Source organism: Xyrauchen texanus, chromosome 30 (assembly GCF_025860055.1).
Source record: "Xyrauchen texanus isolate HMW12.3.18 chromosome 30, RBS_HiC_50CHRs, whole genome shotgun sequence".
In the NCBI taxonomy this organism is placed as follows: domain Eukaryota; kingdom Metazoa; phylum Chordata; class Actinopteri; order Cypriniformes; family Catostomidae; genus Xyrauchen; species Xyrauchen texanus.
Window position 1 is genome coordinate 22,972,765 of NC_068305.1, and position 24,905 is coordinate 22,997,669.

General features: G+C 37.3%; 1 protein-coding gene across 4 annotated transcripts; it reads right to left on the reverse strand.

Moving 5' to 3' along the window:
* On the reverse strand, positions 1 to 24,447 carry LOC127623682 (exocyst complex component 1-like). 4 transcript variants are annotated; one of them, XM_052098124.1, is made up of 20 exons: positions 24,295 to 24,447; positions 22,285 to 22,418; positions 22,071 to 22,201; positions 21,621 to 21,780; positions 21,301 to 21,318; positions 20,806 to 20,993; positions 18,748 to 18,975; positions 16,520 to 16,652; positions 14,086 to 14,195; positions 10,810 to 10,959; positions 9,526 to 9,634; positions 8,189 to 8,233; positions 5,352 to 5,515; positions 5,003 to 5,104; positions 4,847 to 4,920; positions 4,496 to 4,724; positions 2,752 to 2,935; positions 2,287 to 2,486; positions 771 to 965; positions 1 to 649 (listed from the first exon to the last, which is right to left on the reverse strand). In XM_052098124.1, exons 2-20 carry the CDS (start codon positions 22,406 to 22,408, stop codon positions 497 to 499), a joined length of 2,697 nt encoding a protein of 898 aa, XP_051954084.1. In that variant the 5' UTR covers positions 22,409 to 22,418; positions 24,295 to 24,447; the 3' UTR covers positions 1 to 496. The 4 variants fall into 4 exon arrangements, with proteins under 4 accessions (XP_051954084.1, XP_051954086.1, XP_051954085.1 ...); XM_052098126.1 differs by lacking the exon at positions 8,189 to 8,233 and having other exon boundaries at positions 2 to 649; XM_052098125.1 differs by lacking the exon at positions 21,301 to 21,318 and having other exon boundaries at positions 3 to 649.
* Positions 24,448 to 24,905: the final 458 nt, after the last annotated feature.

The window sequence follows — 24,905 nt, forward strand, 5'->3', positions numbered from 1 at the left end:
TTGTGCTGGTTAAAAATGAATATGAACTTGTTTTCTTTGAATTATTCTGAGGTCTTTTATTGTTATTTTGACCAGTGGTCATTTTCTGCAAATAAATGTTCTAAATGACAATATTTTTATTTGGAATTTGGGAGAAATATTGTCAATACTTTACAGAATAAAACAAAAATGTTAATTTTACTCAAACACATACATATAAATAGTGAATCCAGAGAAACTGATAATTTTGCTGTGGTTTCTTAATTTTAGATATATATATAGCTCACGGAAATAAGCAACAAAAAGATCTTACTGAACAAATTTCAAATGGCTTGTTACAATGTTACAAATAGGTTCCAGTGTTGTTGCTCAGTTTAGATCACATGTGCACAAACATTACTAGCAAAAATCGAAATGCATTGTAATACACTGTATGTACAATATATAATGTGTGTTTATTCTATCTCTCATGCTCACACACCACTTTCCTCTCACTATCATTCAATAGCATTCAACTTTAGTGGGACTGAGCGATACTGGAGAAGTACTCCAGCATGTCTTGAATGGTGAACTCCATGGTGATTCCAGACCCAGGGTAGCAGCGGTTTATCAGGCCCTCAAAGTGCTTGTATTGCCTAATGAACTCATCCTGCATGGAGTGCCATACCACCTAGTGGACAAAACACAGTTTAAATTCAAAGTGATGTTCTCTAAATGATCTGTAAGATTCATGAAGTCATTAAATTGCCTGAAAAGAAGCCATTCAGTATTTTTGTTTTTTTTGTTTTTACCTGTAACAAATTCTCTTCCTCACACAGGTGCTTATCCACTTTCTTGTAGAGGTTGTCCAGGCCTTTTTTCACCTCCTTGCCAGGGTATTCTTTAATGACCTTGCGCAGTTCCTGTTTATTAAAGGCCAGCTGGTAGCTCACCTCCTCTTCACGCACACCCTGAGCTACACGCGCCTCCACTCCTTCAAAGAAGTGCTGCAAGATGGGAAGAAAATAAAGCACGCTTGTCAATTATGTATCAAAGACTCTAATTAAACTCATATGCAAAGATTAATGCAAAATTATAATTTCGCAGTAATGGGTTCTTCTACTTTTACAGACTCCCAGACCCCCAACAAAAATATACAGTATACAAATTACATTTTCTTGGTAATACTTTATAATATCTTTCTTTAAAAACATAAATTATTATTATTACATTGTATAATGCACATCAAATTATTAGTTATTTTTCATTGAAATAATCTGACATCTTAATATTATTTTAATAAAATCAAAATCGATTTTATACATCTTAGCGGAGCCCCTGCAGTACCGTCATGAACCCCCAGAGGTCAACGGAAAACCCCGGTCTTCGCATATTATGTTAAAGTAAAAGTTCACTCAAAAAGGAAAAAATCTCTCATCATTTACTCCCCCTCATGCCATCCCAGATGTGTAGGACTTTCTATCTTCAGCAGAACACAAAGATTTTTAGAAGAATATCTCAGCTCTCTATGTCCATACAATGTTTGTTTGTTTCTTAACACCCTGCCAGCTTCTATGGCTATTTACATGGTGAAAACAAAAGTCAAAAGGGTCCACAATTTTTAAGCTTAAAAAAGCACATAAAGGCAGCATAAAAGTAATCCATATGACTACAGTGGTTAAATCTGTATCTTCAGCGACATGATAGGTGTGGGTGAGAAACAGATCAATATTGAAGTCCTTTTTTACTATAAATTCTCCTTGTTGCCTAGTAGGTGGTGATATGCACAAATAATGCAAATCGCCAAAAACAAAAGAACTATTAGGACAGAAGAGTGCTCACTTAAGAGGGCTGTTTGAATGTGGAGATTTATAGTTAAAAAAAAGGACTTAAATATTGATCTGTTTCTCACACATCATATCAGAAGTGAATCATATCACTTCTGAAGACATGGATTTAACCACTGGAGTTGTATGGATTACTTTTATGCTGACTTTATATACTTTTAAATCATCAAAGATTGGACCTTGTTGACCTCCATTGTATGGACCAACAGAGCTGAGAGATTTCTCTAAAAATCTTTGTGTTCAATAGAAGAAAGAAAGTCATACACAACTGGGATGATATGAGGGTGAGAAAATGATGAGAATTAAAATTTTTGGGTGAACTATCTTTTTTTTTTTTACTTGTTGATGCTAAGGGCTGAAGAATCCGATTACAATTAATAATTTTAAGTGAACGCATTTCAATTTTATTACTAAGTCTACACGGATATTCTACTTGCACAATGCTGATTTTAAGTTTCCATAAACATTTTCCCAAGCTCACATTGAGTTTCTCCAGTGGTTGGCCAAGTGAGTTGATAACGTAGGACTGCAGGTGCTCTGTGTACTTCTGCTTAGCCTCCTTTCTTTCTGCCTCCAGGCAGGAGATCTTCAGGCTAGACAGTGTTGAGAAAATATGGTGAAAGTTCTCCATCATCACCACATCACGTGGAGTCTTCTGGCTCTCGTTGGCCACCTTTTCCACTAATCAATACACAAATGGACAGAGATCAATCATTATTGAGTCAATAGGAACATCCGCAATGAAGAGAAGAGTCAACTCTGCTTAAATTGCTTTACTATTGAAACTCGGCAGCAAATATTAGAAACTGGGTGTCTGGTTCATGATTTCTTTTCATATTGAGCAACAGTTTCTAATCTGGTATTAAATGTATGCCTTCCCATAAATTAGTCTATCAAATTGTTCGAGTCATTAAGGACAAGAGGACCCATTGGTCAAGAACCTCACCATTATTGAAGACAGCTTTGATGAGTTTTATGTAAGCCTTGTCCAGATCACCCCGTCGCTCAGCGTTTCTGAAAATAGCCTCTGCCAGCTTGGCAAACTCCTCAAACCCAGTGACAAAAGGCAGGATGCCCACCTTACTCTTCTTCGAAATCTTTACCTCTTCCATCTGACGAATTTGACCAGACTGAAAGAGCGACAGAAAAATCAGGAGATACAATTGCTGAGCTGCACTTGTTGGTAGAGGTAGACTGATATATCGGCTTAATCGATTAATTGGTACAGATCGTTGTTTTTAGGAACTATCTGTGATCTACAAAAATCTATGCCGATAGCTGCTTTTTTCCTCTTTTTTGGTACCTCTGTGGCTGCAGAATTCTACAGTTAGGCTTTGTTCTAATATAGGTAGGAGTGGTGGTGGCGTAGTGGGCTAAAGCACATTACTATTAATCATAAGGTCGCTGTTCAATCCCCACAGCCACCACCATTGTGTCCTTGAGCAAGGCACTTAACTCCAGATTGCTCCGGGGGGATTGTCCCTGTAATACGTGCACTGTAAGTTGCTTTGGATAAAAGCGTCTGCCAAATGCATAAATGTAATAAAATAGCGGCCTCTAGAGGTGAAATAAAAACAAACACATGGGGATTTGCTGATCTAAATCTTTCATCAAACAATATTCATTCATATTTTTCTTCTCACTTCAAGGCATATTTTGATTAGATAATCAAGTGTTCTAAATTGAAGGGAAAATATGGAAACGTGCCCTGTCAGCACATACATTGTGTCTTCAACTTCATATCTTGTGAATAATAACCCTCATTAAACCTCATTTGGTGAAATATATAGGCCATAAAGAGCTTAAAGGTACATTCTGGGTTCAAAACAAGTTAAACTCGACAGCATTTGTGGCATAAAGCTGATTACCACAAAAACTAATTTTGACTTGTCCTTCCTTTTCTTTAAACAAAAGCAAAAATCGAGGTTACATTGAGGCACTTACAATGGAAGTGAATGGGGCCAATTTTTGGAGGGTTTAAAAACAGAAGTGAAGCTTATAATTTTATAAAAGCACTTACATTAATTCTTCCATTAAAACTCATGTATTATTTGAGCAGAACATTTGTTTAAATATACATTTTTACAGTCCTTTTATGATTTTAGGTTTTGTTGATGTTACATCGTCATGGCATCGAAGATGTAAAATTGGCTATAACGTTACACAGAAGAGTTTAGTAAGTGATTGAATCAAACTAAAATCACATTTACATGCATAGCGTTTATGTCTTATTCACTTCCATTGTAAGTCCTTCAATGGAACACAGATTTTTCAAAATAAATGTTTGTGGTAATCAACATTATGCCACAAATGCTGTGAATTAAGCTTAACTTGTATTGATCCCTACTTAAATATAGGTCATTGTCACAGAGCCATGTCTCTGTCATTTCAAAATTAGAGTCCCATGTGTGTTTGGGCTTTTCTGGTTATTATTGGGATTTTGGTTAAACAATAAACTGCTTCTGGGATTTTATTAATTTTGGACTCTTGTGGCCTTTATGTCTGTGCCATAGTTTATGTCATAGTAAAGAAAGACTAATTCTTTTTTTTTTTTAAACAACCTTTTCCACCACCTTAGTTATTGTTATCAGTAAAATCGGCATATAAAATATAAAGTTACATAGCATCAGCTTTGCTTTCATTCACTATCAATAAATACATCAAACTAGACAAACATGAGCTCAACTCACAATGCATTTATCGAAGTTTCTCTTAACAGTGACCAGCACATTGCCAAGTGTTGTGCTTAGATAGGAAGCAGGATCGGCATTTTCGGCCGTCCAGACGTGGTGACTCATCTTTACCAGCATGTACAGAGAGTTGAAGCTGTCTATCTTATCACCTAAAGCTATAAGACTGTTCAACTCAGTCTCGATGCTCTGAAATATCTTATTCATCATCATTCGAACCATGTCCTTCCTGCAAGAGAAAACACATATACCCATTTTCATTAGTTTGAACCAAGTTTCTTTCATTTACTTAATAGCTTTTGGCTGTTAATTGGTGATTGGTAAAATGCTATGAATGAGCTGAGCACTCACTCAGATATGGAATGTCTATGTTCACTGACTGGTCTTGAGTTTGCCGTTCCATCTGCGTCATCCACATTCTCTCCCTAATGTTGAAGTGTTTGTAACATATTTAGAAACACACAGACACCAAGACTTGAGCCAGAATAGTTTTTGTCTGATCCTCACCTGAGCTAGTGATGGATGTTGCTGCAGCTTGAAGAACTTGCTGATAAAGTCCTGTTCAGCCAGACAGAGTGGTTCCAGCTCACTCAACACCTGCTCAAAGATCTATACACAAAAACAGAAGGTACACAAACCCTCAATGGGGATATCCATGATTTAAACATTTCAGTCTGTACAACAAATTTCAGTATTTAACCACATTTAAGTACAGCAATAAGCCATGAGATGCCATGCATTAGTGCTTTTTACCTCAGGAAAGGGGTGTTCTTAGCACATAAACATTTCTATTTGGAACTCTGGGCCTCCATATGAACATGACATTTAAATCTCGTAAGTTTTCGAGGTGGCACACCTTATCAAACCTGGTCCTGTCTGCTACATCCAGGTCAGAGGCGGACATGTTGCCCATGTCAAGCAGAGAAGAGGACTGAGAGCGCCTGCTGTTGGAGCTGCTTACAGCCAGTTTATTCAGACTGGAGGTGGACCCGGTCAGCTTTCCAGAGCTCCCGTGCAGGCCTGAGAGTCAGGAGAGCCCATCAGAGCATGAACTGACCACACAGCAATTACTAAAGACAATTCTGATGCTAAATCCGTACTAGGTAAACTTGTTTAAAAGAAAATACTTTTTCCAATGTGGGTCATTTAACTCGCTTTGTTAAGAGCACGTTTCATATTACATAATACGTGCAATCCAACTAAAGTCAAATCTGATTTACTTTGACCCCAGAAAGTATTTGGACATTTTTGGAAACTTAAACCTTAAAAAAATAAATAAACATTGCATAGATAAAATAACATCACATTAGCTACATGTCCCACAAAGTTAAATCACACAAAAAAAAGTGACATTTTTCCTTTAAAAATATTGTTGTTGTTTTTTTAAATGCCATTTTGTTTGATTTTTGATTATATTCATCATACATATATCGATGAATATATTGTATATAGCCATTCATAATTGTTTTTGTGGCTTAAAAAGGAGTGCTGCAGGTTCAGTACAAGTTAAATGGAAAGTTCAAATGAAAATACTCATCATTTACTCACCCTTATGCCATCCCAGATGTGTGACTTTCTTTCATCTGCTGAACTCAAATGAAGATTTTTAGAAGTATTTCCAGCTTTTTTCGGTCTATGCAATGCAAGTGAATAGGTGCCAAAATTTTGAAGCTCCAAAAATCACAAAAGTCGGCATTAAAGCCATAAAGACTCCAGTGGTTAAATCAAAATCTTCATTAGTGATCTGAAGATATTGGCAGGTAGAAGAATTTCAAGCAAAAAAGGACTTAAATATTATATCTATTTCTTACCACCACCTATCATATCACTTCTGAAGATTTTGATTAAAACACTGGAGTCATATGGATTACTTTTATGATGCCTTAATGTTTTATTTTTGGAGCATAAACATTTTGGCACCTATTCACTTGCATTGTATGGACCTACAGAGCTGAAATATTCTTCTAAAATTCATAATTTGTGTTCTGCTGAAGAAAGTAAGTCACACACATCTGGGATGGCATGAGAGTGAGGAAATGATGAGAGAATTTTCATTTTTGGGTAAATTATTATTTGGGACTTGTTCCTCCTTTTCTTTAAAACATTTTTTTTAATACAAATATCTGGGTTACAGTGAGGCACTTACAATGGAAGTGAAAGGGGGCCAATTTCTTTGTTAAAATACTCACGTTTTCAAAATTTATATAAACAATATACAATTTTAGTGTGATAAAATCACCTACTAACCTTTTCTGTGTAAAGTTATAGACAATTTTACATCTTCGATGCCATGACGATGTACTGTCAACAAAACCTAAAACGACTGTAAAAATTATGATTTAAACAAATGTTCAGCTCAAATAATACATGAGTTTTACCAGAAGAATTAATGTAAGTGGATTTATAAAATTATATGCTTCACATTTCAGTTTTTAAACCCTCCAAAAATTGGCCACATGCATTTCCATTGTAAGTGCAAAATGGAAGTTACGGTGGTAAATTCCATTTTGCCTTTTTTTAAAGAAAAGGAGGGAATTTTTTTTGTGGGAATCAATATTATGCCACAAATTCTGTCCACTTGAGCTTAACTTGTATTGAACCCAGAACATTTCTTTAAGCCGGCATCACACTAGCTGATATTTCCAGTGACTTTCAGATGGGAGCTTCATTTATATTATCGCTGGCCAGGCAGAGGGAGATGGAGCACGCATTGGCGTCTCTCAGCGGTAGGTCATTAATCACTTGACCACTGGGACTCCCTACTGAATTAATGGTTACAGCAATGGGAAAAAAGGATCCAACGTGACAGAAAAAGTTGTTGAGGCAGGATCTTGTTTTCTCATCAAGTGAGCTTCATCATTTAATGAAGAACTGACAAGATGTCAAGCTGATCTGAACATTTTAATCTGCGATCGCAGCTACATATCATCACAAACACTGATTGTAAAACATAGTGATTCTGTCACCAAGCATTTATCCTGCCTTTTTCTCCTACAGTTTTTATTGAACAACTAATTTACTCACTGAAAGCTGCATATGGACAAACGCATTCTACGGCAAGCCTCGATGGTATAAATACACAATCACACATTTTCATAAGGTAAAGTTACTCCACGAATCACATCCTAAATCACTCTAGTGCAATTGTTTATGCTCATGCGATATTCCTGTTATGTCAGCAAACTTCACGTGACAGGGAATCAGAGAGAGAGACAGTTGCGACAGGTGTCTGTCACCCCTCCACTATTTTGTATCTCAGCAAAACAGTCCGCATGTGACACCCTCAGCCAAAATAGAGTTGTTTTGAGACTGCTAGTGTGACGCTGTCACTAAGTGAGCAAATAGTTTTAAGGGCCACTGTAGTCCATTAATAAAAGATCATGCTTCTGTAGGATAGAATTATCAAACTTTAATCTCCCCTTTAATACTATATGCATTAACATTAGACATTTTAATATCTGATATTTTTAAGGTCAGTAAGACTATCACAAATATTTGGGGTGCACAAGGATAGAGTGCAAAAATGTTGCATGTAACTGAAGCATAGCAAATAAAGTAAAGAAAAATCATGTTTTGGTGTAGTCAAGAAACATTGAAACTAAATTTACAAAAGTAGCAGAAAAATAGATTCCCCTTTTACTTAAGGTAGCAAGGCATTATGGGATAGGCGTGGCATGTGGAACTCATACTCACTCTCTGTCTCCTGTTTGAGAGCACTCTCTTTCCGAGGAAGCGTGGCTGGAGGCCGGTTAGAAAGGCAGGCATCAGAGACAGACACACGTTAGGCTCACAACATGCAGCATGATGCCAGAGTTAGGGGTTAAAGGTCAAAGTCTTCAATAATGACATGCACTGCAGAGGCTGAATTTTCACTATGGGCTCAGTGGTGATTTGGAAACAAAAAGCTATATTTCTTTCAACACAGTGAGAAAAAGCTGAAACTGAGCGTTGTGAAAATATCTTACTACAACCTAAATGCTTACCAATGTAATATTTCTAAAAATATAGAGAAGAAAGGAGTATCATTTGTCCAAACAATAGTTTAGAAATTACTGCTGCAATGTTGTTTGTTCATTATGGTGGGGTTCAAAAGTCTGCTTTCACAAAATGCTTAAATTTTACATTGTTCTAATTCAATATGGTTTGTTTTATCACAAATGATATTACCAGCATAACAATTCAAGTAAAAAGGTTGAACTGAAAAATGTACATGAACTTCAGAAGTTCTTTTCAGCATTTTTTTAGAATTACTAAGAAATTCTTAATAGTTTGTGCAAAACTTGATGATCCACGTTCACCCAACATGATTTGAGAATGTTTCAAAGATCATCTTGTTTAATGGAGAAAATCTGACCTTTAAAAAACAAGTCAATGTTACAAATTTGCTTATTTGATTAGAGACCTAGACATAGTGCAGTTGAATCCAAGATTTTCAATGTGGTCTCAGACCTTTGAACCCCACGGTATTACAAGAGCTGTGAGTGTAAATGCTAAAATAAATTATTCACTGTCTTTTTACTTTTAAGGAAAAAAATAAATAAAAATAAATCACAACACTGTCCTTAATAAATATTCTAAGATGCCATCTATTCAAGCCTTCTTTCCACAGAACAAAGTGAGTGTCGTGCTTCTAGCATATGTTTAACGCCAATCAGTGAACACACTGTAGCCATGCAGCACATGTCAGAACATTAATATGAAAACAGAACATGTGAAGTTATGCACCATCATATTAAAAAAAGAATAATAATAATAAAACAGCTATCAAGAGACAAGCAATGACTGAAATCTCAAGTATTCTATTTTAAAATGCATCTAAATGAGCCTTTAAATTCAACACTCTAAACCGCTTGCGTGTGGTGTAACATTAGTGCAAGAAAATATTAAAAAAATAAACAAATGTACATTGCAAACAGCACACACTATGACAAACACAAAACATAGCATACACAAGACATAAGACAGTCTTTCATACATCTCATGACACAAACTCAGATAAACATTTTTTTTTTTTTTAAATGTGATCTTACCAAACTTTCCTTTCACGTCCTTACTAGTTCCTGCCATTTTGATCTTTGCCACTTCAAAGAAGTCTTTAATTTCCCGCTCGTATAATCTGGTCATGTAATCTACATAAGTCTTTAAAAAACATAAGGGAGGAAAGGAGGAATTTAAGCACATTGCATTATTACAGGGCATTCTTGATAATACAACAGAGACAAATGTGTTTAAAGAAAAGAATCCTGAATAAGTATCAGGAAATAATCCTTCTGACTTAAACCTTAACATTTGCAGTCTTTGAGTTAATTCAGTTTAATATCTCTAAAATAACATTCACTGTATAATAATTATGATTTTTTAAAAATCTTTTTCTCCCCAATTTTGGAATGCCCAATTTCCACTACTATCTAGGTCCTCGTGGTGGCGTGGTTGCTCACCTCAATCCGGGTCATCTTATCACGTGGCTCGCTGTGCATGACCCAGTGGAGACTCACAACATGTGGAGGCTCATGCTATTCTCCACGATCCACACACAATTTATAACATGCCCCATTGAGAGTGAGAACCACAAGGAGGTTACCCCATGTGACCCTACCCTCCCTAGCAACCGTGCCAATTTGGCTGTTTAGGAGACCTGGCTGGAGTCACTCAGCACACCCTGGATTCAAACTTGCGACTCCAGGGGTGGTAGTCAGCGTCAATACTCGCTGAGCTACCCAGGCCCCCATTTACAGTATTATTAAGTCTGACTATTAAAGGTTGCTGAGATGTTGCCATTTTAAAAAGGAAAGGTTTCTAGGAGGACATAAGAATGAGATTGCTATGTGATTATGATAGCACATTTATGGATACTGTAATTGTGAATTGCAGATCCGTGCTGACGATAATGATAATGCACCGATATAAATTTCTCTTCTTTTGATGTAATTACTGTTGATAATGGTCATTGTGATATCATAATAACAACATTTTACATTAAAACATGCAGCAATGATGGATGTTCTGACTAATGTCTTGTGATTTAATGACAATACCAGCTGGTAATGTAATAAGAGTAATTGTAATGCTGTAATGGTGATTTGCAGTGTTACAGAAATGATGGATGATTATAGCAATATAACAATACTTTTTTGTCCTCGACTTTTATGTAGTTTAAAAATACTCCATTCACTATGGCTTAATCAAGATGAAACAATGCTCAATTTGTATCGTGAAAGGACATTTATGCATATGTAACCTAATGCTTTCATACCTCAATGGTGTTGTGACTTCAGTCATGGTGATAATCATTACAGTGATCGCAAAGCACTTACTCTGGAGAGACCCTCATATTTCTCTCTCTGGGTGTTCTTAAGCCATTCCATCAGTTTAGCATATCGGAGCAGGTCCCTGTGCAGAGGGCTGTGTTTAGGTAAAGTCAGTTCAGCTGTGTGCTGTGCCAGCGTGGAGCTCTGATCATGTCCCTACACACACATACATACACACACACACACACACACACACACACACACACACACACACACACACACACACACACACACACACACACACACACACACACACACACACACACACACACACACACAAACAGAGAAAGACAGACAGAGTGAAAAGTGCAGTATGCTAAAAAAGAATTTAACTTTCCTAACAAATGTTTGGGATGCACACAATTTCCTAAGTCATTCTTAAGGAAAACACACACACTAACACTCTGTCCCACACAGAGATCAGGGTTAATTAGTCAGGCAAAATGTCTACTTTCTGTTTATCACCTAACATCGGGGTTCAAGAAATCTACCCTTACAAAACTGATAGCAGTGCCTTGAGAGGTATTCTTTAAGTCAAGCAGTTCCTTCTGAATGTATCTATGAAAAATGCTGTACCAAAAGGACATACACTACAGGAAGTGCATGCAGACCAGGCCACATCTTCTCGCAAGCACCCCATAATTCCATTGAAGAATGAGCAAAACACAGAAATGAAGATCCCTTCACATCTTAAGGGGTCAAAATCAAGAGCTAATAAAAGCGTATGATGTTGGCTGAGAATGAGAACATTTGATTTACATCACTATGAGCATGCTTAAATTGAAAGTTTCCATGGAAAGAGAAGCATTTCATGAGTAAGTTAAGGAAGTGAAGTTGCATGTTAGAGTGGGTGGTCAAAGAGGGTGCTGGAGTGGGCGTACTCACAGGGAGTGACAGACAGGACGACCTATAGAATTGAGGGATGGTCATTTTGAAGTGACTGAAGTGGTTGAACTGACAGAGGAACAGAGAGCACAGTGAAGTAAAGTGGGATAGAGACAGGATTGGTGGCCAATAAGAAACAGGAACACAGGAGAAAGAATCACTCACAGACAGAGGCAGATAAGACACAACTGATAAGAAAGGAAAAGGTAAACAGCAACTGAAACCAAACTTAACACAATAAAACCTTTTACAGAAATTATAAGCTGGTTTATTTCCTCAATAATGATACACCATATGTCAAATGTGTAAGCATCAGGGTTCCCACACTTTTGACTGATGAATCTCTTTATTCAGGACCTTTCCAGTTATTTATTCATCCGTTTAGATTCAGGGCCATTTGCTAATGAATCATCCAGACTGATTTGTGAAATGGTTTGATCGATTCACTGACAAGAACCGACTTAAAAGATGGATACAAATCGGTCACTGCAACAGTTTAAGAGCGTGTTTTACTCTATGGCCCTGTCCCAAATGGCACACTTAATGTGGACTTGCGGTTCAGTGGCCCTCTTTTTATTTCATTTGCACATCCTGTGAAGTCTACAAGACTGTAATGTGTCCCATTTGATATTTTAATTCTCAAAAGGGTGCTCGAGCCCCTTCTTTGTGCCCTCGATGTTCAAAATTGACGATGTCCTCGTCGTAGACGAGGCAATATCAAGTGTGGATTTAACATTGATTTCAATAACAATTTTCTCTGATTGTTGATGACAGATCTCTAGCTTTTCTAGAGTATATACAATCAGTTTTTTAAGTGATTGTGAAATGTAATGTGTATATGATTTTAAATTAATTTATTAAGTTTACCAGAGATGGAATCATTCATATTCTGTTTCTATTAAATTGTTTTTCTTTGGAAAGTTTTGCCTTCAAAGAGGACTTAAGTAATATTGTGAGTCTCTAAAACATTAATACAAGAGAGAGCACTTTCCTGTACAAAGCTGTAGCTTTCAAAGTTCATTAAATGTATTTAAATATGCGATATACTGGAGATATAACCTGAAGTGTGGCTGTGTACACAAATGTAATGAGTTTTGCAATCTATGACGGTGTGTGAGACATACACCGATCAGCCACAACATTAAAACCACCTGCCTAATATTGTGCAGGTCTCCCTTGTGTCACCAAAACAGCACCAAACCGCATCTCATAATAGCATTCTGAGATGCTTTTGTTCTCACCACAATTGTACAGAGTGATTATCTGAGTTACTGTAGACTTTGTCAGTTCGAACCAGTCTGGCCATTGACCTCTCTCATCAAGGCATTTCTGTCCACAGAACTGCTGCTTACTGGATGTTTTTTGTTTTTGGCACCATTCTGAGTAAACTCTAGAGACTGTTTTGTGTGAAAATCCCAGAAATACTCAAACCAGATCATCTGGCACCAACAATCAAGCCATGGTCCAATTCAACGTGATCACATTTTTACCCATTCTGATAGTTGATTTGAACATTAACTGAAGCTCCTAACCTGTATCTGCATGATTGTTTGCACTGCTGCCACCCGATTTGCTGATTAGATAATCGCATGGATGATTGTTGGTGCCTGACGAGATGGTATGATTACTTCTGTAACTGCTGATCTCCTGGGATTTTCACACAAAACAGTCTCTAGAATTGACTCAGAATGGTGCCAAAAAAAATACATCCATTGAGGGGCAGTTCTGTGGATGGAAATGCCTTGTTGATGAGAGAGGTCAACAGAGAATGTTCTATGTGTATGTTCTCCTTTCTATAAAATGGACTGTTTTATGCACATGCATGAAACCCCCATTTGTGTGTTCCTTGGACTTAATAGAAACCCTTTATCCAATATCAATGTCATGACCTATTCTAATAATAACTTGTAAAATTGTATGTCTAAGAAAACTATATATATATAAAAATGTGTCATCTGATTGAAGTGTGCATGATTGCAGGATTTTATGACTCATGCTCCCTCATGGACTTGCTGACTAGCGCCCCATCAGTCTGAACTTGCAAGTGTGAAGGCTGCCACTTGGAACAGGGTCAATATAAGAGCAATATCTTGCCAACAATTATTAAAGAGCTAAGAATAACTCAAACAATGTATCTTTACAATAGAAAGTTCCAAGAAGTTTCCAGGCATTTTACAGTTTAAAATTTCCTGATATTTGTAGGTTTTCCATAACTGTGGGAAACTTGAAGCATGCTCAGAAAGCTGTATGTAACAATCGTGCACATGTTCTTTACCTGTAACTTACCCGTTACTATGTTAAGCAGATTAACTTTGCCTGGTAATACCTGCGTGTGTATGTGTGTGTGTGTGTGTGTGTGTGTGTGTGTGTGATAACCTAGACGTGTCTGTACCTTACCTGGTGTACAAACACGTTGTTGAGGTGGTTGGTGAGACGTCTAGCAAAAGCATCTCTGAGCTCACAAAACAGATGCTGCTGTTGCTTGACAGCCATCAACTTATCATGACCTATAACAGAACATCACACAAATATATTCAATACTGTTAATGGAAACCTGTACAATGTGCTACAGTTTCAGGAAAAAGTATTTAAACTCTTTGGATTTTCCTGGATTTCTGAATAATTTGGTCTTAAAATTTGATTATCAGATCCCTACAAACACAGTCCGCTAAAACAAATCACATACAATGATCCATTTGCATGTATTTCCTGAACATATTTTGTAAACATTCAAAGTGCAGGGATAAAAAAATATGCAAATCTTTAGGCTTATGCCTTCTCCAAAAGCTTATCGGGAATCGGGAGTCAGCTAACCTGAAGTCAAATCAATGAGACGAGATTGGAGATTTTCCTCAGTGCCACGCTGCCCAATAAAAACTAGAGGTCGACCGATATATCGGTTTTGCCGATCGGTTCGGCACTTATAACAGATTTCTGAAACTATCTGTTATCTGCAAAAATACACTGATTTTCGCTGTTGTGTCTGGTGTTGGAGAGGCTGGGAAGGGCCCGCTGTCGTTATACAGTATGAGAGCGGCCTCTAGAGGCGAAATAAAAACTAAAATCACTTCACTGATGCCTTGTGGTGTTTGTTAAGACACGTAAGACTACACTCTGCATGGAGCGGAACACTTCAAATGCAGATTTTAAACATCAACAACAAAAAGATATATATACAGTACACTTCATTACACGTTGTCATATCATTATAAAGTCATTCATTTGTTGACTAGATGCTGCATTAATAGAGAACAGCAGTAGGTTTGCCGACAAGGCTGAGAGGACGCTAACATTAAAGCTAACCTCAAGCGGTTAGAACAATGTGACATAAATACACGCAAGTCCTACCCAAATTTTTAAATGTCACGATTGTTACCATCTATTTGCATTACTTTATATCCAGTTGGTGACGTTTATGCATTCATTAGCCAGCTAAGTTGCATATTTAAAGCTAGTGATGTGAAAGCAAATTAATATCTTCATGCAGCCGAGAGAAACGTATAAACAAACCAAAAACGCATCTGATTTCAATCAAAAAAACGTATCCCCACTGTAATACGATGACTTCAAATAGAACACATGCTTGTGCAAAAAAAGCAAGACACAGCACAACAAATACAGTTTAACAGAAAGCAGGTCTCTAAATATGCTTTCAAAGTTCTTTTTAATTAGACACATCATCTAAAAAAAAAAAAAACTTCTCCTGCACGAGACGTTAAATAAACATAAACAAAATAGGGAAACAAAGATGTTCGTCTAGCACGTGTTTACATAGAAAAACAAATGGATGGTTGCAAAAGCGTTCAGTGTGAACAGCCCCTTAAAATAGGTGGAGGTGTTTGGCAGTTGCGTCTTGCTCTCTTATAAGCGTTTCTCAGATTAAGCATTGAGTTGTTTAAATGCTTTGTCAGGAAAGATGTTCAACTTGGAAATGGGTGTCTTGAGATCCTCGCGTTCGGTTCCAGTCTGTTTGAACAGCTCCTGGCCTGGGCTCATATTCTGAGCCGCTTGTCGCATTTCGCTGTCATTATGAAGCTATAGTAGTAGGGAACAGTGCAAGTGTAATACCATGTGAACTGTCTATTGAAGCGTTTTCCCCCCTCATTTTACTTTGGACTTAACATTTGAGAACCTGGACAGAATAAAACTTTGTATTTATTTATTTTATGCACATTAGTTGAGAATGAAATGCTCTTTTTTTAACAGCCAGGATAGGGAATATTCTATGTAATAATATAACGGTGCTGAATGGCTTATGTATTTATTGCACCCTTTTGTGGACTAAGGAAACAACGTCAATTAAAAATCAGCTGACTTTAATATTTGAATATTAGTTAAACTTCATATATATTCATATTTATTTCATTTAAAAAAGTGCAATACATTTTCATGGTTCAGTCAGTACCATTTATTTTTGTAGTAAAGTTCAGCACTATTTTATTTGAGTTTTATTTTTTCATTCAGTATTAATTCTAAAAACTATTGGTTATTGGCAGGTGCTGCCCAACTTAGTTATCAGTATCTGTAAAATCCACTATCGGTCGATCTCCAAAAAAAACACTCACAACTTTTGGGTTTGCAATTCACAAGAAGCATTGCTTAATGTAAACCATACCTCGAACAAAAGAAATCTCAGAACACCTAAGATTATGACTTGTTCACTTCACTAGAGCTATAAATGTTTATGCAAGTAATACTTTTTTCCTTGCAACTGTATATTTAGCAGTTTGGAACATTTGAGAGTTTAAACAACATTTAAAAGTCATAAAGCCATTTATAACCCCTGTTTTTTCAATGAGAAAGCATTCCAACTGATACAGACAAATTCTACCTGGTTTGAGCGCTACATTCATGCACTGGGACAAAGCTTCAGAGGCATTGATGCAGGCCTCGACCCCCTTAGGAGAAGACAGATCTCCCTCCTGCAAAGCCTTGATGTGTCCTTTTGAAAGATCCATGTAGTTCTACCAGGTATGGTAAAAAAAAGACAAAAAAGTTAAATGAGAGGTGCAAGTGGGAATGGTTAGTTTAATTGACAAAAGAGATCATAAATACATAAGGGGACAGTTACTGATATGCTCTGTTGACTTCCTCTCAACATGTGACCCTACACTATATGGACAAAAGTGTGAGGACACCCAAACACAATTAATAGGTAGTTGGTCCACCCTAACAGCTCCCACTCTTCTTGAAATGTTTACTCACTAATTGTTGGAACGTGGCTGCATCTTATTCAGACATAAGAGCATCTGTGGGGTCAGGTGATTGGGCCTGGCTCCCCCAAATCATTGAAAAGGTTTTCACTGGGGTTCAAGTCTAGGCTTTGTCCATGTTACTCTATGCCATCACATTAACATCCATCTTCACTGGAATTAAGGGGCCTTGCAAAACTTGTTAATAAGAAGGGGGTGTCCACATACAGTTGAAGTCAGAAGTTTACACACACCTTAGACAAATACATTTAAACCATTTTTTTCACAATTCCTGACATTTAATCGTAGAATACATTCCCTGCCTTAGGTCAGTTAGGATCACTACTTTATTTAAAGAATGTGAAATGTCAAAATAATAGTAGAGAGAATTATTTATTTCAGCTTTTATTTCTTTCATCACATTCCCAGTGGGTCAGAAGTTTATATACACTTTGTTAGTATTTGGTAGCATTGCCTTTAAATGGTTGAACTTGGGTCAAATATTTTGGGTAGCCTTCCACATGCTTCTCACAATAAGTTTCTGGAATTTTGGCCCATTCCTCCAGACAGCACTGGTGTAACTGAGTCAGGTTTGTTGGCCTCCTTGTTTGCACACGCTTTTTAAGTTCTGCCCAAAATGTTTCTATCGGATTGAGGTCAGGGCTTTGTGATGGCCACTCCAATACCTTGACTTTGTTGTCCTTGAGCCATTTTACCACAACTTTGGAGGTATGCTTGGGGACATTGTCCATTTGGAAGACCCATTTGCAAATGAGCTTTAACTTCATGGCTGATGTCTTGACATGTTGCTTCAATATATCCACATAATTTTCCTTCCTCATGGTGCCATCTATTTTGTGAAGTGCACCAGTCCCTCCTGCCTCAAAGCAACCCCACAACATGATGCTGCCACCCCCATGGTTCACGGTTGGGATGGTGTTCTTTGTCTTGCAAGCCTCACCATTTCTCCTCCAAGCATAGAAATGGTCATTATGGCCAAACAGTTAAATTTTTGTTTCATTAGACCAGAAGACATCTATCCAAAAAGTAAGATCTTTGCCCCAATGAGCACTTACAAACTGTAGTCTGGCTTTTTAATGGCAGTTTTGGAGCAGTGGCTTCTTGTCATGTAGATACTTGTCTACCTGTTTCCTCCATCATCTTCACATGGACCTTTGCTTTGTTCTGGAAATGATTTGCACTTTTTGCACCAAACTCTATTCATATCTGAGCAGTATGATGGCTGCATGTTCCCATGGTGTTTACACTTGCGTTCTATTGTTTGTACAGATGAACGTGGTACCTTCAGGCATTTGGAAATTGCTCCTAAGGATGAACCAGACTTGTGGAGGGCCACAATCTTTTTTCTGAGGTCTTGGCTGATTTGTTTTAATTTCCCATGATGTCAAGCAAAGAGGCACTGAGTTTGAAGGTAGGCCTTAAAATACATCCACAGGTACACCTCCAATTCAGTACACCTCCTATCAGAGGCTAATTGGATAATTGCCTAAAAGGCTTGACATCATTTTCTGGAATTTTCCAAGCTGCTTAAAGGCACAGTTAACTTGGTGTATGTAAACTTCTGACCCACTGGAATTGTGATATAGTTAATTAAAAGTGAAATAATCTGTCTGTAAACAATTGTTGGAAAAATTACTTTTGTCATGCACAAAGTAGATGTCCTAAACGACTTGACAAAACAATAGTTTGCTAATATGACATCTGTGGAGTGGTTAAAAAACGAGTTTGAATGACTTCAACCTAAGTGTATTTAGACCTCTGACTGCATCTGTACTTTTAACTTTCAACCCATCACATACCCCTGCTCCATCATTCTGGGTTCAATCCCAACTGTCCCCTAACATACCACAAGGAACTGGATTTCATCCAAGAGTTTGCCATTGTTGGTGTTGCTGATCTGGATGAGCCGGTTGCTCTGAGAGATCTGGTCCATCTGCTCCTTCACGCTCTGTAGCATCTCCTCGTAGCTCAGCAACTTTCCCTCAATATTGTCCACTTCTGCCAGCGCCTTATCCAGCAGCTGCATTAGTATGTTCACCTGCTTCTCAGAGGCCATGATGGACTGGATGTTAGCCTGACCAAAGAACAGATGAACACGTGATTAATGTGATGTAATGTGATGTAATGTGATTAATTCACAATACCAAAACATGTATTCACAATACAAAAGAAACCATTTAGTAAGCAAAATAGTTACATATTTTAAGTGATGAAAATCAATCATTTGACTACTTGGTACTATCCACTATTTCCTAACAGGACAAATTTCATTCAAGATTGCCCTTGACCTTTGGATAATTATTGCACACAGCTCATTGGGGCCGGTTGCACCAGCTATTCAAGTTACAATTTAGCGTAGTTGTGGTGTAAATGTCACAATTTATGCATTACAAAATATTTGAGCATTGCACCATTAAACTTAGGTAGATCGCAACCCTACATGTAAACAAAATATTTAAGGAAGCCTCCGACCAGGAGTAACAGTAGGAATAAAAAAGCAGACTGATTTAATGACATTAATGTGCTCATGTTTTTCTCGACAGGCTTCAATCCTTTCGACATACAGTACTGTGCAAGTCTTAGGCGCATTATATTTTCCACAAAACACATTTGTCTTAAGATGGTTAATTTATTCTGCTTTAAGTGTATAAGTAGGAAATATACATTTTAGATTTCAACATTCTCTTTGCAAATAGAACTGAATAGAAGAACAACAAGGAGTCCTACAACAGATGTTATGGCCCCCACAGAGCTCGGATCTCAACATCACTGATTCAGTCTGGAAGTACATGAAGAAAAGCAATTGAGACACCCTAAACAGAAGCTTGGAATATCCTATCTGCCAACAACCAAGAAAAATTGTGTCAAGGAGAATTGGGGCTGTTTTGAATGCAAAGGTGGTCACACCAAATATTGATTTAGCTTTTTTTTATGTTAACTGGACTTTGTATGACGTTAAGTTATAAACTAAAACTATTTATGGCATTCTTTTTTTAAGACATCCCCACTATGCAACATTGTTCACAGGTGTCTAAAACATTTGCACAGTACTGTGTATGATGATATTGTCATTTACATTTACGAGAGAAAATATTATGTTTAAAAACATAATATCTTCTTAGCGACTCTTCTGAATGAAACCGATCTAATGGTGTACTTTTCTGTTTGCATCACCCAGTGTCAACACATACAAGATTCAAGTTTCAACAGATATATATGATATATATAAATATAAATTTTTTCCAGCCTGTTGTATTGGCATTTATTTATTACCCCTTATAATTTTAGAAGCAGTTTCATAATATTGTTATTTGCATAGGCTAAACATACCATTAATTTTATTACATACATGGGGATTCAATTTATTACAGCTGACAGTTACGTGAACGAATAATGGAGGAAAATAAACCATAAGAAGTTCAAACTGAAATTCACAGCTTTTTAACACTTCTGTGTGCAAATTTGAAGGCTGCTTATTGGGTCAATAAAGTCAAGTCATATTTTGCAACTACGCATTACTTTACAGAGAGATTATGACCTAGTTTAGCTAAGTCTTGCCTTAAAGGAATGTTCCAGGTTCAATACAAGTTAAGTTCAATCGAGAGAATTTGTGGCATTATGTTGATTACCACAAAAATACATATCGACTCGTCCCACCTTTTCTTAAAAAAAGCAAAAATTGAGGTTACAGTGAGACACTTACAATGGAAGTGAATGGAGCCAATTAGGTTCTTTAAGAACAGGTGGTGGATACAAATTAAGCACTGACTGCTACAAACTAACAAGTAGTTACAAATCCCTTAGAGTACACTTTACGTCCCAACTTAATGAGACCTTCCGCAAAGCTGGTGCAACCCTACCTTGATTATCAACTTGTCCACTGAAGAAAGACTTATATACTCACCCCGTCTAGGACATGTAGCTCACGGGACAGTTTCTCAGCAAAGGACTCAGCGTTGGAGATGGCGTACTCGCATACTTCCATCATACTCTCAATGTCCTGCTCTTCACGCGTGTTCAGCTCCTGGTAATCATCCAGAGCGTCCTCGTCTCCCCCGGCAACACTCTGACTCTCTCCACTCGGGACGGACTCTGGGGAGATGGATGCAGTTCATTAAAGCCATAATTGTATAGCTTGTGCAAGCAAGTGTATTTGCTCTCAGACATTCCTACTACAACTATGTAATGTTTGTAAGTAACATTCGTTATTAGCAAACACATACACACAAACAAAACTCGGATAACAAATAAAATGTGATTACACATATCGGAGGAAAGGAATATCTATTAAGGAAGGGCACACCAAATATTGACCCTGAAGTGGAAACCAGAGAGGGGAAACTGAAAAGGTGAATGGAAATTAAAAAAAGATGGAAGAAAAAAAAAAAACAGTACAAACCTTCAGCCTTGGGAAGCTCTGGCCAGTGAAAGATTTAGAGAGAACAGTACAGATCAGTTTAAGCATTAAGGGACACACAAAAAGACAAATTGCAAAACCCCTAAAGATCTCAGAAAAAGAGAGATAGAGCCAGAGAAAGCATACTAGCAGCAGAAAAACAGAAACTAGATTCAGTTCCTATCTTCACACAGTTCTACGTACATGCTTCAGGACTTTTTTCTATCACAGAACTACAAGGTAACTGAACATAAGAAACACACAGGTAGTTAAATAACATGCTATTATTCTCCCACAGCACGAAGGACCGTAATGAGCCACACCTTCCAGCAGCTGAGGACTGACGTTTACAAACTCCACTTTTTTCCGAAGGTAGCGCTGGTTCAGCTTCCAAATACAGGAGATGAAAGAATTCTTTTCTGCTGTGCTGCTCGCCACCCATCGATAAACTTTTTCAAAGTGCAGGTCAAACTCTGGGTGCTCCTGCAGAATGTTAAGTATAATATGATGGATGGGGGTGAGTGTAAGTTGGAGGCTGAGAGGACAATTGAGAACAAGTTTGATAGGGAACACCATAACACAATATAATACTCGCCCTGAATGGTGACAGCAGATCATGTTTTTTGACTGTACAAAATGTATCTATGTTACTTTCTCCTACCCAGCTTAATATGCAGAGGCAACAATAAGTAATCTGTTTGTAGGCCAATGTGGCTCTGTGGTGCTATTAAAACAATGCTCTATTTATGTGATGCAATCTGATGACCTCGAACCTTATTAGCATCTTTGGCATCAACCTCTGTCAGGTCGCGTAGCTCCCAGGCCATCTGCCTCTTATAGAAATCTCCTTTATCTGACTTCTTTACTTTTACCACCTTTACCTGGACCGGGCGCTCTGTAGTCACTAGAAAAGGAACATTTAGAATTGATATAGTTAGAGTCAATACAGGTCAAATACTATACTGTGGACTGTTTCTATTATTATACCTGTGGCACACAAGAAACAATTCTTTTTCTTTTTTCCAGCCTTGCAGACATTGACGATACTCAGCAGACGCTCATCATTGGGGGTGAAAATATCCCTCTGAAGGGCGTGCTTGATGGCAGTCATTTTGTTTCTCCTGGAATTAAAAGCAAGAGATAATTTCAAGTAATATTTCACACAAAAACTACTTTAATTTCTCTAAAGACAATACATTTTTAGAAGAATATTTCCGTTCTGTTGGTCCGTACAATGCAAGTGAAGGGTGAACAAAACTTTGAAACTACAAAAAGCACATAAATGCAGCATTAAAGTAATCCATATGACTCCAGTTGTTAAATCAATGTCTTCGGAAGTGATATGTGACTACCAACCCTGGAGTCGTGAGTTAGAATCCAGGGCATGCGGAGTGACTCCAGCCAGGTCTCCTAAGCAACCAAATTGGCTTGGTTGCTATGGAGGGTAGAGTCACATGGGGTAACCTCCTCGTGGTTGCTATAATGTGGTTCTTGCTCTCGGTGGGGCGCGTGGTGAGTTGTGTGTGGATGCCACAGAGAATAGCGTGATATTTTTGAGGTGTTTTGAAGTGTCAGTTTTTGCAATGATGCCCCATACAGTGGTGGCCAAATATCGCACCCTTAGTAAATATGAGCAAATAAGTCTGTGAAAAATATGTCTTTATTGTTTATCCTTTTGATCTTTCATTCAAAATATTCACAAAAATCCTCAAAGAACAGAGAACACAAGTTTTATCAAAAAACAATTTTTTTTGACAAATAAATATAGGGTAAGACTTTAGTCACCTATTGCTTATTTCAAACATCCCAGTTTAAGTTAATAAAAGATTCTATAAAAAAAATGCTCTTTGTTGCAGTCTCACCTATTCATTCCTCTGTGTGTGTGTGTGCGTTTCTCTGTGTGTGAGTGTGTGTTCATTGGGGATGTGTAATGGTCTCATTCTTTCATATCTCTCTCTCTCTCTCTCTCTCTCTGTGTGTGTGTTTCTGTGTGTGTGTAATGTTCTTTAAAAAAATTTACATATAAAAATGCTCTTTTTCAGTCTCACCTATTAATTCCCGTGTGTGCGTTTCTGTGTGTATGTGTAAGAACCACATGCATTCTGCAATGTGGATGTGTTATAGTACCACCCCTTTATTTCTGTGTGTGTTCTGCATTGTGGCATATTTTTTGATTTTAATTGACCTTTTTTTTTTTTTTCAAACACCATGAAAGGTACTTTTTCTTTTCACACCACCACACCAACAGAATCCAGACCCGTTTTTCTGTGTATGTGTGTGTGTGTACACATAGGTAATGTCAGCAAGATGAAGGAAACCATGTTTTTTAAAGAAGCGAAGTTCAAAAGGGGGTCATTTTTACCCCAATACCACACAAGGGTTAATGGGCTACTTTAGCCTTTTTTAATTGTACATTTTTAATCATGTACATCTCTATTTGTAGATTATCCACTAGATTGTACACTACTGCAATGCTTCGAGCGTACAAGATGCAATAAGACTGCAGTGTGCAGACTGTACTCGAGAGACATGAAAGTAAAATTATATTACAATTGAAAGTTTATTCATATACCATTTTATTCATGTAGGCAAACTAAAGGTAACATTTTTTCCATCACTAACAAAACTATTCCAGAAAATACCAAGGTAATAAATATAATTTGAATTACAGTAATTTTAAATATTCAGTTCCATGATATAGCCTATAATTCCATGCTAATATCGTCTAATACCACCACTGTACTTCAGGAAAAACTCGCTATTACTGACCGTTTGCGGAATTCTTGGTTTATTTGTCCATAAAGAAAGTTGTAACGCTGCTTACGCTTTTACTTCAGATCATTATATAAATGAGTTTAATTAGATAGGTGAAGACACCCCTACTATCATAATAATATAGATTTGTTATGATGAAGCCAGCTGACAAAGTAAACACCCAAGAGGCCATTTTAGGAAGCTAGCATTCATAATAAATAGAGATTAGTAATCAAATCTTACCTTTGTTACATCCAATGAAGTTACCGAAATGTTGAAGTACTGTCTTTGTTTCTATGGCGTGTGTCTGTGTAAAATAAAGCTGATAATTCTGAAAATCACATCAGCTGTCAGGGACCCCAGCTCCGAGAGCAGTGAAGGAGGACACTGCAGCGATGTTCGATGAACTTCCTGCTTCCGTTTAGTTGTTCTAAAGTAAAAGTCCCTTACACGCGAAATTGTGGGATGTTGGTTATGATTTATAACAACAGCAAACATTAATACCATATTTTTATGTAAAAGTAGTCAAACTAATGTACAGGATATCAGGAAGGCATGGCCAAACTACACTATATTGTAGGGTAAACATTATTTATTATGGACAAAAATATACATAAAATGTATCCAATAGGTCACTTGTACAAGTGCCAAACTAACTTCAGAACTCTTACCACAGCATTTGCATGCTTTGTGCATGTCTCCAACTACTGGTCGGGGCTGGTAAAAGGTGGAGAAATATAGTTAAAAGGGATTCAATATTGATCTGTTTCTCACCCACACCTATCATATCGCTTCAGAAGAAATTGATTTAACTACTGGAGTCTTATGGATTACTTGTACTTTATGTGCTTTTT